Below are 13,702 nucleotides of genomic sequence, written 5' to 3' on the forward strand. Positions count from 1 at the left end.
CAAAATGTAAGTGAATATTTAATCACTATTTGTGATTTTATGAAGCCTGTGCTGGTTGAAAAATATTTTGATGTGGGGCGCCATCCTCAAACAATCGCATGGCATGCTTTCTCTGTAAAGCCTATTGTAAATCGGACAATGCAGTTAGATTAACAAGAATTTAAGCTTTGAACCGATATAAGATAATTGTATGTACCTAGATGTTTAATATCCATAATGTTTATGATGATTTATTTTAATTGCGTGCCCTCAAATTTCTCCGGAAGTTGTGGACAGGTGTCCCGCTGGCGGGACGCCTAGCCCTAAGAAGTTCCAAAAGATTCTATGTACGTAGAACCCCAAATAGCAATTTTTTCTTAGAGTACAGTCTAGAGCATGTAACGGCTTTCGTCTGGTGAAGGAGAAGAGGACCAAGGTGCAGCGTGGTAAGTGTTCATTTTAATAAACAAAATAAACTGAACACTGAAATGACAAAAATAATAAAGAGCGAGAACAAAAAACGAAACAGTTCTGTAAGGAATACGCACAAAACAGAAAACAATCACCCACAACCAAAATGGGGAAAACAGGCTACCGAAGTATGATTCTCAATCAGAGACAACGATCGACAGCTGCCTCTGATTGAGAACCATACCAGGCCAAACACAGAAATGGAAAACATAGAAAAACAACATAGAATGTCCACCCCAACTCACGCCCTGACCAAACCAAAATAAAGACATACAAAAGGAACTATGGTCAGAACGTGACAGAGTAGAATAAAGTAGATTCCAGACTACTGCAGTTTTTTGCAAGAGTCAAATAACATCTGGGAAGAAGCATCATACCAGAAAATAACTTATTTTCTTCATTTTAAACTATTACAATGGTCTCAAAATGAATAAAAGTGCATTTCAACTGAAGACAAAACTTGAAAGAATAATTTGAAGGAAAAAAAGGTATGCATTGAGAATCAATCAAGAACATCATCAGGACAGTTCTATTTATTATTAACAGAAAGAAGTATCCTTTCATGAAACAATAAAACACATTTCAAAAATAAACATTCATTAAAAAGTGTGTCTTCTTTACTCTGTTTACAGGTTTTGGTGGTCCAACACAAATGTAGGTTAATATAAATGATTCCATGTGAAACAGTCCACTACCGTCATGGGATTGAAATACTCATGAGGAATGTAATCAAACACCTTAATATACAGTTAACACAAAATGTTGAGAGCTGACATTTAAGACAAATAAGTGAAATGTCATAAAGTCATTGTCACTCGCTGTGAATGTCAAGCCTGTGAAAATGTGTTCATCTATAATACTGCGCTTAGCCATCGATAGGCTACATCTCTAAGAAAAACTCTCAGTAGAAATCCATCTGGATAACATAAAAACAATGTGTCACTTTCAAATATCAGAGGCACCTCGCCACTAACTTTACATTTCTAATTAATTTACACTTTCATACTGGCCTTTTCTTAACCTTCCCATCCCCTGGCCTATATTGCTCTGTGGATGGACTGTCTATACTGGCCCATACTTAGCTTATACTGCTCTATAGACATGGAAGCATTCTACTACCTCTAAACTTGTGTCAAGCCATCGTCATTTAAGCGTCTAAGGAAGAGTAGGCATATTATCAATACAGATAACAACATTGTTAAATAATATATAATAATTTTTGGAGCAAGGCTTTTCATTTTTTCTAACACTAAATGTTCTGATAAAGGGTGAAGACCATTCTACCATTTTAACACTGTGTTTATAACTTAATTATGGAATCGAAGTGTGTTCTATCTATTATAATATATTATTTGCACAGTTAGACCATACACAAAATAATTTGACTATTGTAGATAGTCTTTGTTTTATCTCTTAATGTCACAACATTGAAATATGTTGGACGCTGTATCCATATTTTCTCTCAGAAAATCCCTCATAGCTTCCTGCTCAAACAGCACACCATAATAATACCGCCCCCAAAAATTCTAGATATTTATTTTGACCCTTCAAACGACACCCTTCAAACTACACTGTTTTGTTTCTTGATGAAAAAAAAAGCACATAAAAGCACTTGTAGGATTAGTTAAATGAAAAAGCAGTACACTATAGATGTAGGATCTTAATTTGACCTGTTTTGTCACAGCAAAATAATCCTGCAGCAACGTTCAGTCCATAATGTTGCTTGATCGGTGGTTTGGCTATCAACTGGCCAAAAGTAGGCTACATAAAAAGTGCAATACTGTTAATATAACCGTGTATTAACCTCGTTTATACCTGGTTCTAACTTGCGTAATTTGTCCTGATTTTGTCCACATTCTGATTGTGCACAAAGGACCCATGTTAGCACCGGGTGTAAACAGGGCTAGAGTTGGGGTTTTCTGTGAATTTATGTAACTCACAAAGCTCATATGCATTTGCTGCAGTGCAGGAAAATGATCAGCAACAAAGGAGTGATCAAATTAGGTTACTACATCTGTATAATGATTCTGTGGAGCTTGAGAAATAATGAATATCTAAAAGCTTCCATGTCCCTCCATTGTTGTCATTGTCTCTCTACACAACCCTCAGTAATGCCTGTTTTAATGTATTGATTGATCATCAGTTCTGAGGAGAGTCACGTAAACCAGCTGACATGACTTAAGATTTAGAGTATCCTCATTCCATTCACAGTCATGCTGTTCTCTTCCAGTCCACAAGGTGTCTCTAATAGGCTACAGGAAAATATAGTTCTAGTCTTTATCTAGCCTTCAAGAAATACCAGCAGATGCCACATCATGATTCTCAAAACCAGCTGTCAGTCAGTCAACACAAGGCACATGATTTTAAACAAAATACAGCGGAGCAGTCAAGTCTTTCTGCTGCTCCTTTTGACTCTCACTGTTTTACAGTGCTCTCACTTCTTCAAGATATGACAGGTGCCTTACGTGTGTTTTATATGTCCGTTTTGCCATTGGAGGATAAAATGGAGGGTTTTTCCTCCGTAGTGAGTCAGTATTGTTGTCATCAGTTCACAACAATAGATCTCTGTTCTGTTGTTGTTTCCCCTTCACTGTCTCTGACTGCCATACTGTCATGCCCTCCTCCTGTAGTCTAGAGTCCTGTGTGACTCCCTCATCATGTCTTCATCATGTTTTCATCATGTCTTCTTGACAGGGTTTGGCCTCTGGGGTTTCTGCTTGTGTAGGTGTGCCTCGATCTCGTGTCGGAAGAAGAGCATGCCCAGCTGGCCGTGCGAGGCCTCGTTCATGGCCTTGGACTGCATGCACATCCTGTACTGTTCCGGGGGTAGCTCGTCCGCGCAGCGCTTCTCGTGCCACAGGTGGAAGAGGCCCCTAGACGGGGACCGCACCACCAGCAGGTTGCTGTGAAGGTACTTCCTGTAAAGGTGCACGTCCTCGCCGCCCCAGCCTTTGATGTCCACATCGAAACCACCTGGAGGAGGAACAACATGAACTCATCAACTCACTGCACATATATAACAGAGGAGGGAGATCAGGGATGCGTTCAGTAGGACGTTGTGGAGTGTTCATATAGAAATATGTTATGTGGAAAAACAATTAAGCCTCTCTTAAATGCAGAATGTAGTCAACTAAATCATGCTGACTCTTTTCATTACATTTCTATTTGCAACATTGCACAACATTTGCCCACTGAACTATGCCCCTGATTGATTGATCATGTCAAACATGGGTCAGAGGTCAAATCTGATGGCAGGGTTCTGTTTTTGTCATGATGACAGCTTGTGAAATTAATATATTAATGCAAACACATATCCGGTTTGCTGGGATCTGTTCTACACGCATACTGTCTGGGAACTGTTCTACACACATAATGTCTGGGATCTGTTCTACACGCATAATGTCTGGGATCTGTTCTACACGCATAATGTCTGGGAACTGTTCTACACGCATAATGTCTGGGAACTGTTCTACACGCATAATGTCTGGGGTCTGTTCTACACGCATAATGTCTGGGATCTGTTCTACACGCATACTGTCTGGGATCTGTTCTACACGCATAATGTCTGGGATCTGTTCTACACGCATACTGTCTGGGGTCTGTTCTACACGCATACTGTCTAGGAACTGTTCTAGACGCATAATGTCTGGGGTCTGTTCTACACACATAATGTCTGGGATCTGTTCTACACGCATACTGTCTGGGGTCTGTTCTACACGCATACTGTCTAGGAACTGTTCTAGACGCATAATGTCTGGGGTCTGTTCTAGACGCATAATGTCTGGGGTCTGTTCTACACACATAATGTCTGGGATCTGTTCTACACGCATAATGTCTGGGGTCTGTTCTACACACATAATGTCTGGGATCTGTTCTACACACATAATGTCTGGGATCTGTTCTACACGCATACTGTCTAGGAACTGTTCTAGACGCATAATGTCTGGGGTCTGTTCTACACACATAATGTCTGGGATCTGTTCTACACGCATACTGTCTGGGGTCTGTTCTACACGCATAATGTCTGGGGTCTGTTCTACACGCATAATGTCTGGGGTCTGTTCTACACGCATACTGTCTAGGAACTGTTCTAGACGCATAATGTCTGGGGTCTGTTCTACACACATAATGTCTGGGATCTGTTCTACACGCATACTGTCTGGGGTCTGTTCTACACGCATACTGTCTGGGGTCTGTTCTACACGCATAATGTCTGGGGTCTGTTCTACACGCATAATGTCTGGGGTCTGTTCTACACGCATAATGTCTGGGATCTGTTCTACACGCATAATGTCTGGGATCTGTTCTACACGCATACTGTCTGGGGTCTGTTCTACACGCATAATGTCTGGGGTCTGTTCTACACGCATACTGTCTGGGGTCTGTTCTACACGCATAATGTCTGGGGTCTGTTCTACACGCTGTCACGTTCCTGACCTATTTCTGTTAGTTTGTTATATGTGTTAGTTGGTCAGGACGTGAGTTTGGGTGGGCATTCTATGTTTTCTGTTTCTATGTTGGTTTATGGGTTGCCTGGTATGGCTCTTAATTAGAGGCAGGTGTTTGGCGTTCCTCTAATTAAGAGTCATATTTAGGTAGGTGTTTTCACAGTGTTCGTTGTGGGTGATTGTCTCCTGTGTTTGTGTATGTCATTATGCCACATGGGACTGGTTTCGGTTTGTTTGTTCAGTGTCATTTATGTGTAGGCTTTTTTCCCTGTTCATGCGTTCTCGTGTGTTATGTGAGTCCGTCTTTCAGATCTGTCTACACCGTTTATTTGTTTTGTTAGTGTACTAGTCGAGTTCGTGTTTTTTCGTTAATAAATCATGTCTACAAACTCAGCTGCATTTTGGTTCGATCCCTGCTCCTCCTCTTCTGATGAAGAGGAGGAGGAAAGCCGTTACACACGCATAATGTCTGGGGTCTGTTCTACACGCATACTGTCTGGGATCTGTTCTACACGCATAATGTCTGGGATCTGTTTTACACGCATAATGTCTGGGATCTGTTCTACACACATAATGTCTGGGGTCTGTTCTACACGCATAATGTCTGGTGTCTGTTCTACACGCATACTGTCTGGGATCTGTTCTACACACATAATGTCTGGGATCTGTTCTACACGCATAATGTCTGGGAACTGTTCGACACGCATAATGTCTGGGATCTGTTCTACACGCATACTGTCTGGGATCTGTTCTACACACATAATGTCTGGGAACTGTTCTACACGCATAATGTCTGGGATCTGTTCTACACGCATAATGTCTGGGAACTGTTCGACACGCATAATGTCTGGGATCTGTTCTACACGCATACTGTACTGTCTGGGATCTGTTCTACACGCATAATGTCTGGGATCTGTTCTACACGCATACTGTTTGGGATCTGTTCTACACGCATAATGTCTGGGATCTGTTCTACACGCATAATGTCTGGGAACTGTTCTACACGCATACTGTCTGGGGTCTGTTCTACACGCATAATGTCTGGGATCTGTTCTACACGCATAATGTCTGGGATCTGTTCTACATGCATAATGTCTGGGAACTGTTCTACACGCATAATGTCTGGGGTCTGTTCTACACGCATAATGTCTGGGAACTGTTCTACACACATAATGTCTGGGATCTGTTCTACACGCATAATGTCTGGGATCTGTTCTACACGCATACTGTCTGGGATCTGTTCTACACACATAATGTCTGGGATCTGTTCTACACACATAATGTCTGGGGTCTGTTCTACACGCATAATGTCTGGGGTCTGTTCTACACGCATAATGTCTGGGATCTGTTCTACACGCATAATGTCTGGGATCTGTTCTCCACGCATAATGTCTGGGATCTGTTCTACACGCATACTGTCTGGGATCTGTTCTACACGCATAATGTCTGGGGTCTGTTCTACACGCATAATATCTGGGATCTGTTCTACACACATAATGTCTGGGATCTGTTCTACACGCATAATGTCTGGGATCTGTTCTACACACATAATGTCTGGGATCTGTTCTCCACGCATAATGTCTGGGATCTGTTCTACACGCATAATGTCTGGGATCTGTTCTACACACATAATGTCTGGGATCTGTTCTACACACATAATGTCTGGGATCTGTTCTACACGCATAATGTCTGGGGTCTGTTGCTATTTCACTGTAAGGTCTACACCTGTTATATTCGGCGCACGTGACAAATAAACTTTGATTTGATTTGATTTATGACAGCAGAGGAGTGATGAGCTATTGGGATAGAACCTCAGAACATGCCCTAACTCAGAGAGGAAGAGGTAAAGCGAGAGGCTCTGTCCGTGCGAGAAAATAGCGATAAGCAGACCAAGTGAGGATTTTTTGTATGGAGTTCTACTAGAGAGGGTCAGATTTGGTCAACAACTTTTTTTAAATTTCTAATTTGCTAACTGAGGCTTATTTGATCGAGTAGAAGTTAGGAAATGTTTAGGTTGCTACACACAATACCCCATAATGACAAAGTGAAAACAGGTTGAGAACTATTTGCCAATTTATAAAAAAACAAAACAGAAATACCTTATTTACGGAAGTATTCAGACCCTTTGCTATGAGACTCTTTTCCATTGATCATCCCTGATATGTTTTTACAACTTTAAAAAAAATATATATATATATTTTTTTTATCCCATTTTCTCCCCAATTTTCGTGGTATCCAATCGCTAGTAATTACTACCTTGTCTCATCGCTACAACTCCCGTACGGGCTCGGGAGAGACGAAGGTCGAAAGCCATGCGTCCTCCGAGGCGCAACCCAACCAGCCGTACTGCTTCTTAACACAGCGCGCCTCCAACCCGGAAGCCAGCCGCACCAATGTGTCGGAGGAAACACCGTGTACCTGGCCCCCTTGGTTGGCGCTCACTGCGCCCGGCCCGCCACAGGAGTCGCTGGAGCGCGATGAGACAAGGATATCCCTACCGGCCAAACCCTCCCTACCCCGGACGACGCTATGCCAATTGTGCGTCGCCCCACGGACCTCCCGGTCGCGGCCGGCTGCGACAGAGCCTGGGCACGAACCCAGAGACTCTGGTGGCGCAGTTAGCACTGCTATGCAGTGCCCTAGACCACTGCGCCACCCGGGAGGCCCATGTTTTTACAACTTGATTGGAGTCCACTTGTGGTAAATTCAATTGATTGGACATGATTTGGAAATGCACACACCTGTCTATATACGGTCTCACAGTTGACATTGCATGTCACAGCAAAAACAAAGCCATGAGGTCGAAGGAATTGTCCGTAGAGCTCCGATACAGGATTGTGTCGAGGCACAGATCTGGAGAAGGGTACCCAAAAATGTATGCAGCATTGAAGATCCCCAACAAGACAGTGGCCTCCATCATTCTTAAATGGAAGAAGTTTGGAACCACCAAGACACTTCCTAGAGCTGGCCGCCCGGCTGAACTGAGCAATCGGGGGAGAAGGGCCTTGGTCAGGGAGATGACCAAGAACCCGATGGCCACTTTGACAGAGCTCCAGAGTTCCTCTGTGGAGATGGGAGAACCTTCCAGAATGACAACCATCTCTGCAGCACTACACCAATCAGGCCTTTATGGTAGAGTGGCCAGACGGAAGCCACTCCTCAGTAAAAGGTACTTGGAGTTTGCCAAAAGGCACCTAAGAGTCTCAGACCATAAGAAACAAGATTCTCTGGTCTGATGAAACCAAGATTGCACTCTTTGGCCATCATGCTCTGGGGATGTTTTTCAGCGGTAGTGACTGTGAGACTAGTCAGGATCGAGGGAAAGATGAACAGAGCAAAGTACAGAGAGATCCTTGATGGAAACCTGCTCCAGAGTGCTCAGGAGCTCAGACTGGGGCGAAGGTTCACCTTCCACCAGGACAATGACCCTAAGCACACATCCAAGACAATGCAGGAGTGGCTTCGGGACAAGTCTGAATGTCCTTGAGTGGCCCAGCCAGAGCACGGACTTGAACCTGATCGAGCATATCTGGAGAGACCTGAAAATAGCTGTGCAGCAACGCTCCCCATCCAACCTGACAAGCTTGAGAGGAAACTCCCCAAGTACAGGTGTGCCAAGCTTGTAACATCATACCCAAGAAGACTTAAGGCTGTAATCGCTGCCAAAGGTGCTTCAACAAAGTACTAAGTAAAGGGTCTGAATACTTATGTAAATGTCATATTTCAGTTTTTTTTCTTTTTTTTTCTTCTAAAAACCTGTTTTTGCTTTGTCATTATGGGGTATTGTGTGTAGATTGATGAGGGAAAAAAATATTTAATCAATTTTAGAATAAGGCTGTAACGTAACAAAATAATCTGAATCTGAATACTTTCCAAATGCACTGTATATGTTTCTCTTAGCACAATTTGCATTACCATTAATATGAAGGCATAATTGACCAGCGATGAGGTAACCTGATCTTTACCTATGTTGATGAAATCTGATCGGTATTGGCAAGTCATTCCGAAGCCAAAGTCTCTCCAGAATCCTGTATCCTTTTTAATGACCTATTAAACCAGAGCAATAAAGAACAGGCAAATGTAATGTGAGAAAACATGCTGTTGTGCCATGTATGTGGAAGAATAATTTAGAGGACATCAGTGAAAACAGATTTCTTACCAGTTGCTGCTCCACTGGAGGGATGTGGTCGTGGTTACCGTAAATCAGGGTTGGATTGTACTGGCTGAACAGAACGGGATAGAACACCTTTTTACCTAAGGAAGAAAGATATGCAAATGTTATCAGACAAATCAAAAGATTCCTAATGTATTTATTACCCATGTTAAATAAAGTTGAAGTTGAACATGTTGTCAGAGCATCCCATTGTGAACACAGCACTGATGTGGGTTTGTTCAGTCAAGTGTAGTCACCTCCCTCACCAGGTTGAGTGTTGAGTCGGCAGGTGTTGAGGAAGTCAGCGGTGAAGTAGATGTCGACATCACAGAAGAAAAGGAGAACGTTCCCTCCTTTCCACGCCCTGGCGCCCACATCCAGGCCACGCCCCCGGGAGAACTCCTCATTCAGCTGGAGCAGAGTGAAGTTCTTAAAGTTGATTTCCCTGTGAGGTGGGAAAGGGAGAGATTTTATTCATTAGATTTGTGGACAATTGAAAAACACATTTAAGCCACACGTGAATACACTGTATTTAAAATCACCAAGGATAACACAATAACGTTTAAAGATCCAATTCAGATGTTTTTATTTCAATGTCAAATAATTTCTGGGTAATAACTAAGTATCTTACTGTGATTGTTTTCAATTAAAATAGTCAAAAATAAAATAAAAATAGCTTCTTAGCAAAGATACATTTCTCAAGCAGGTTCTCAAGAGGTTTGGAACACAGACACACTCTGGAAAATATTAACTGTCTTTATTATTGGTCTATGAACTAATTAGGCGATAAATTAGTTAATAGACCAATAATAAAGACAGTTAATATTTTCCAGAGGGTGTCTGTGTTCCAAATCTCTCTGCCAATAACAGCTAGTTTTCAGTTTCCCCCTCCCCACTCAGAACACTCCCAGACAGTCCAAGAAAATTCATGCTTGAGAAATGTATCTTTGCTAAGAAGCTATTTTTATTTTATTTTTGACAGCTTTGCACACACTTGCACACACATTTTTGACTGTATTGGACCTTTAAGAACTTATTGCTGCTGTGGTCCTCTGAGGAGAGGAGGGAGAGAAAGAGAAGAAAGGAGAGGGAGAGGACAAGAGAAACCCAACCCAATGGACACCAGAAAGAGGGAAACCGCATGGCTCCTCAAGAAATTGCTCAAAAAGTGAATTAGCTTAATTGGTTCAAAGTTAACTTAGTAGAGGGAATGGGACAGTCTTAATTGATCAGTGTCTAATGGGTGTTATGAGAGCAGAGGGCAGATGACCCAGCTGAGCCTGGATACAGGCACTACATACAATACACACAGCTCTGTCTTTGTACTGTACCATTAACTACAGTACATGCACGCACGCACGCACGCACGCACGCACACACACACACACACACACACACACACACAGACAGAGACTATCCAGCATATTGTAGTGAACCTAATTTCCCCTCTGACAGCAGCAGGACTGATAAGATCAGGCTATAAAGTGGCTGCATGATGGTTGTGTCCCAAATGGATCCCTATTCCCTACACTTCTTTTGACAAGGGCACTTACTTAGGGCCCTGGTCAAAAGTAGTGCAATATATAGGGAATAGGGTCCCAGTCGGGACGTAGCCCCGGTGTGTGTGATGAGAAGTAAGGTTTGTTAATATGCTGCTCACTGTCAATGTGGCAAATGTGTTTTAACATCTCAGCCTCCTTTAGGAATCATCCTCCTCCACCCACGGTAAACATCCACTGACTGATGTTCCTGTATTAGTGAGGGATTACTGCCCTGCTGGATAGTGTCAGCAACTGAATGGCACTTTGGTGACTCAACTCAAACACAAGCTTGCTAACTGTACAAAACCAACAGAGAGAGATAGAGAGAGACGCATGGAGAGACTGAGGTCTGCCACACACACACACACACACACACACACACACACACACACGCACAGACACACTGCAGGATCCAGCAGGATAAATTATACATTAAATCCTAACCTTGGGCCTTGTACTAGGGGGAATTAGCTAGAATCTCCCAAAAAAATTGCAATTAATTGTTTGAGATGTGAACACTATAAAATTGCTAATGCATTATTAACAAACTCTCTCAAATGAACATAATCACAGATTCATGCCCATAATAGATCATAACAGAAACTTTTTCCAGTTAAAAGGAGAACATCGTTAGTCATCTGTGACATAGTTGAACCAAGTCTGGAACCAACAGGACCCTGAACAGCTTCTAGCCCCAAGACTGCTGTAAGGGTGCGTGACAACTGCTACATAGTTAACCAATAGCCAAATGGACTATATGCATTGCCCCTTTTTGCTATAACTGTTTTGACACATACGCTGCTGCTGTTACTGTTTATTATCTATCCCGTTGCCTTATCACTTTATCCCTACCTACACTGTATAAGTATTCCAGGTGACTACCTCATGAAGCTGGTTGAGAGAATGCCAAGAGTGTGCAAAGCTGTCATCAAGGCAAAGGGTGGCTACTTTGAAGAATCTCAGAAATACAATATATTTTGATTTGTTTAACACTTCTTTGGTTACTACATGATTCCATATGTGTTATTCCATAGTTTTGATGTCTCCACTATTATTCTACAATGTAGAAAATAGTCAAAATAAAGAAAAACCCTTGAATGAATAGGTGTGTCAATATAAGGCTATGGCTAGGGTGACATTGGTTGTCATTCACACTCTACAGGTTGTAGGCTCTTCCCAGTGCTGAGCAGTCCTCCCATCTCCCTAGCAGCAGCTGAACCAGATGGAAGGGCTTCCTGTTGCTTCCCTGGGGACTCTGGCTCTGGAAACGATGAGCTGGGTGTTTCATTTCAGATTAATCTGTACGGAGACTAATTTATATCTGCTGTCAGAATGAAAACGTTGATTTAGGACCAGTATACTTGTACTTAATCCTGTTTAGACACAGATACAAAGCATTAACGCGCACCAAGAAATACAGACTGGCCGATAAATACAGACAGAAACACAGACACACACAAACGCAAACACACTGCACACACACACGTCTACCATTCACTCGTACTAAAACTTATCAGAAAAGAGCCAAATGTCCTTGTAAGGTCTGCCACCAGAATTCTCAGCCTGTGGTTTTTCCAAGGTGCACAAAATCTTGGGACACGAAAACATTGTTCACCAAGACCCATGGGAGTTGTTTTGCATCGGATAAATACCTTTCAAACCATTAATTCCCACAAAAATAAGCACATGCAATGTATGTGGGCCAGCAATCCTGTGGGAATCGGAATAGTTCAAAGCAGGCAATCAGGATTTTATTTCAATCACATTAGGAGAGAGTAGGAGTGTCCTGAAATGGCACTGAAATAACTTAATTGGACTCTGTAAAAACTGGAAAACACATATCCTGAGGCTGCATTTATTGTAGCTGGGGAGTTTAACAAAGCTAATCTGAAAACAAGGCTCACGAAATTTTATCAGCATATCGAATGTGCGACCCGGACTGGCAAAATTCTGGATCATTGCTACTCAAACTTCCGTGACGCATACAAAGCCCTCCCTCGCCCTCCTTTCGGCAAATCTGACAACGACTCCATTTTGTTGCTCCCAGCCTATAGACAGAAACTAAAACAGGAAACGCCCGTGCTCAAGTCTGTTCAACGCTGGTCTGACCAATCTGATTCCATGCTTCAAGATTGCTTCGATCACGTGGACTGGGATATGTTCCGGATAGCCTCAGACAACAACATTGATGTATACGCTGACTTGGTGAGCGAGTTAATTAGCAAGTGCATCGGTGATGTGGTACCCACGGTGACTATTAAAACCTTCCCCAACCAGAAACTGTGGATTGATGGTAGCATTCGCACAAAACTGAAAGCGCGAACCATTGCTTTTAACCATGGCAAGGCGACCGGAAACATGACCGAATGCAAACAGTGTAGCTATTCCCTCCGCAAGGCAATCAAACAAGCTAAGCGTCAGTATAGAGACAAAGTAGAGTCGCAATTCAACGGCTCAGACACGAGACATATGTGGCAGGGTCTACAGACAATCACGGACTACAAAAAGGAAACCAGCCCCGTCGCGGACATCGACGTCTTGCTCCCAGACAAACTAAACAACTTCTTTGCTCCCTTTGAGGATAATACAGTGCCTCTGACACTACCAAAACTACCAAAGCTACCAAAACCTGCGGGTTCTCCTTCACCGCAGCCAATGCGAGTAAAACATTTAAACGTGTTAACCCTCGCAAGGCTCCTGGCCCAGACGGCATCCCTAGCCGCGCCCTCAGAGCATGCGCAGACCAGCTGGCTGTGTGTTTACAGACATATTCAATCAATCTCTATCCCAGTCTGCTCTTCCCACATGCTTCAAGAGGGCAACCATTGTTTCTGTTCCCAAGAAAGCTAAGGTAACTGAGTTAAACGACTATCGCCCCGTAGCACTCACTTCCATCATCATGAAGTGCTTTGAGAGACTAGTCAAGGATCATATCCCCTCCACCCTACCTGACACCCTAGACCCACTCCTATTTGCTTAACGCCCCAATAGGTCCACAGACGACGCAATCACAATCACACTGCACACTGCCCTAACCCATCTGGACAAGAGGAATACCTATGTAAGAATGATGTTCATCGATTACAACTCAGCATTCTATCCTGAAGCTT

At 42.8% G+C, this 13,702-nt stretch overlaps 1 protein-coding gene across 3 annotated transcripts in view; it reads right to left on the minus strand.

Moving 5' to 3' along the window:
- Positions 1–418: 418 nt before the first annotated feature.
- LOC129811307 (chondroitin sulfate N-acetylgalactosaminyltransferase 1-like) overlaps positions 419–13,702 on the minus strand; it is a 49,418-nt gene continuing 36,134 nt past the window's right edge. For 2 of the 3 annotated variants that reach the window (XM_055862511.1, XM_055862521.1), the window contains 4 exons: positions 9,309–9,496; positions 9,058–9,152; positions 8,864–8,945; positions 419–3,423 (listed from right to left, as the gene is read on the minus strand). In XM_055862511.1, the coding sequence (XP_055718486.1) occupies positions 3,128–3,423; positions 8,864–8,945; positions 9,058–9,152; positions 9,309–9,496 (661 nt within the window). In that variant the 3' untranslated portion in view covers positions 419–3,127. The remainder of the gene's footprint in view (positions 3,424–8,863; positions 8,946–9,057; positions 9,153–9,308; positions 9,497–13,702) is intronic. The other variant, XM_055862530.1, reaches the window with a different exon arrangement.

Source organism: Salvelinus fontinalis, chromosome 2, assembly GCF_029448725.1.
Source record: "Salvelinus fontinalis isolate EN_2023a chromosome 2, ASM2944872v1, whole genome shotgun sequence".
NCBI lineage: Eukaryota > Metazoa > Chordata > Actinopteri > Salmoniformes > Salmonidae > Salvelinus > Salvelinus fontinalis.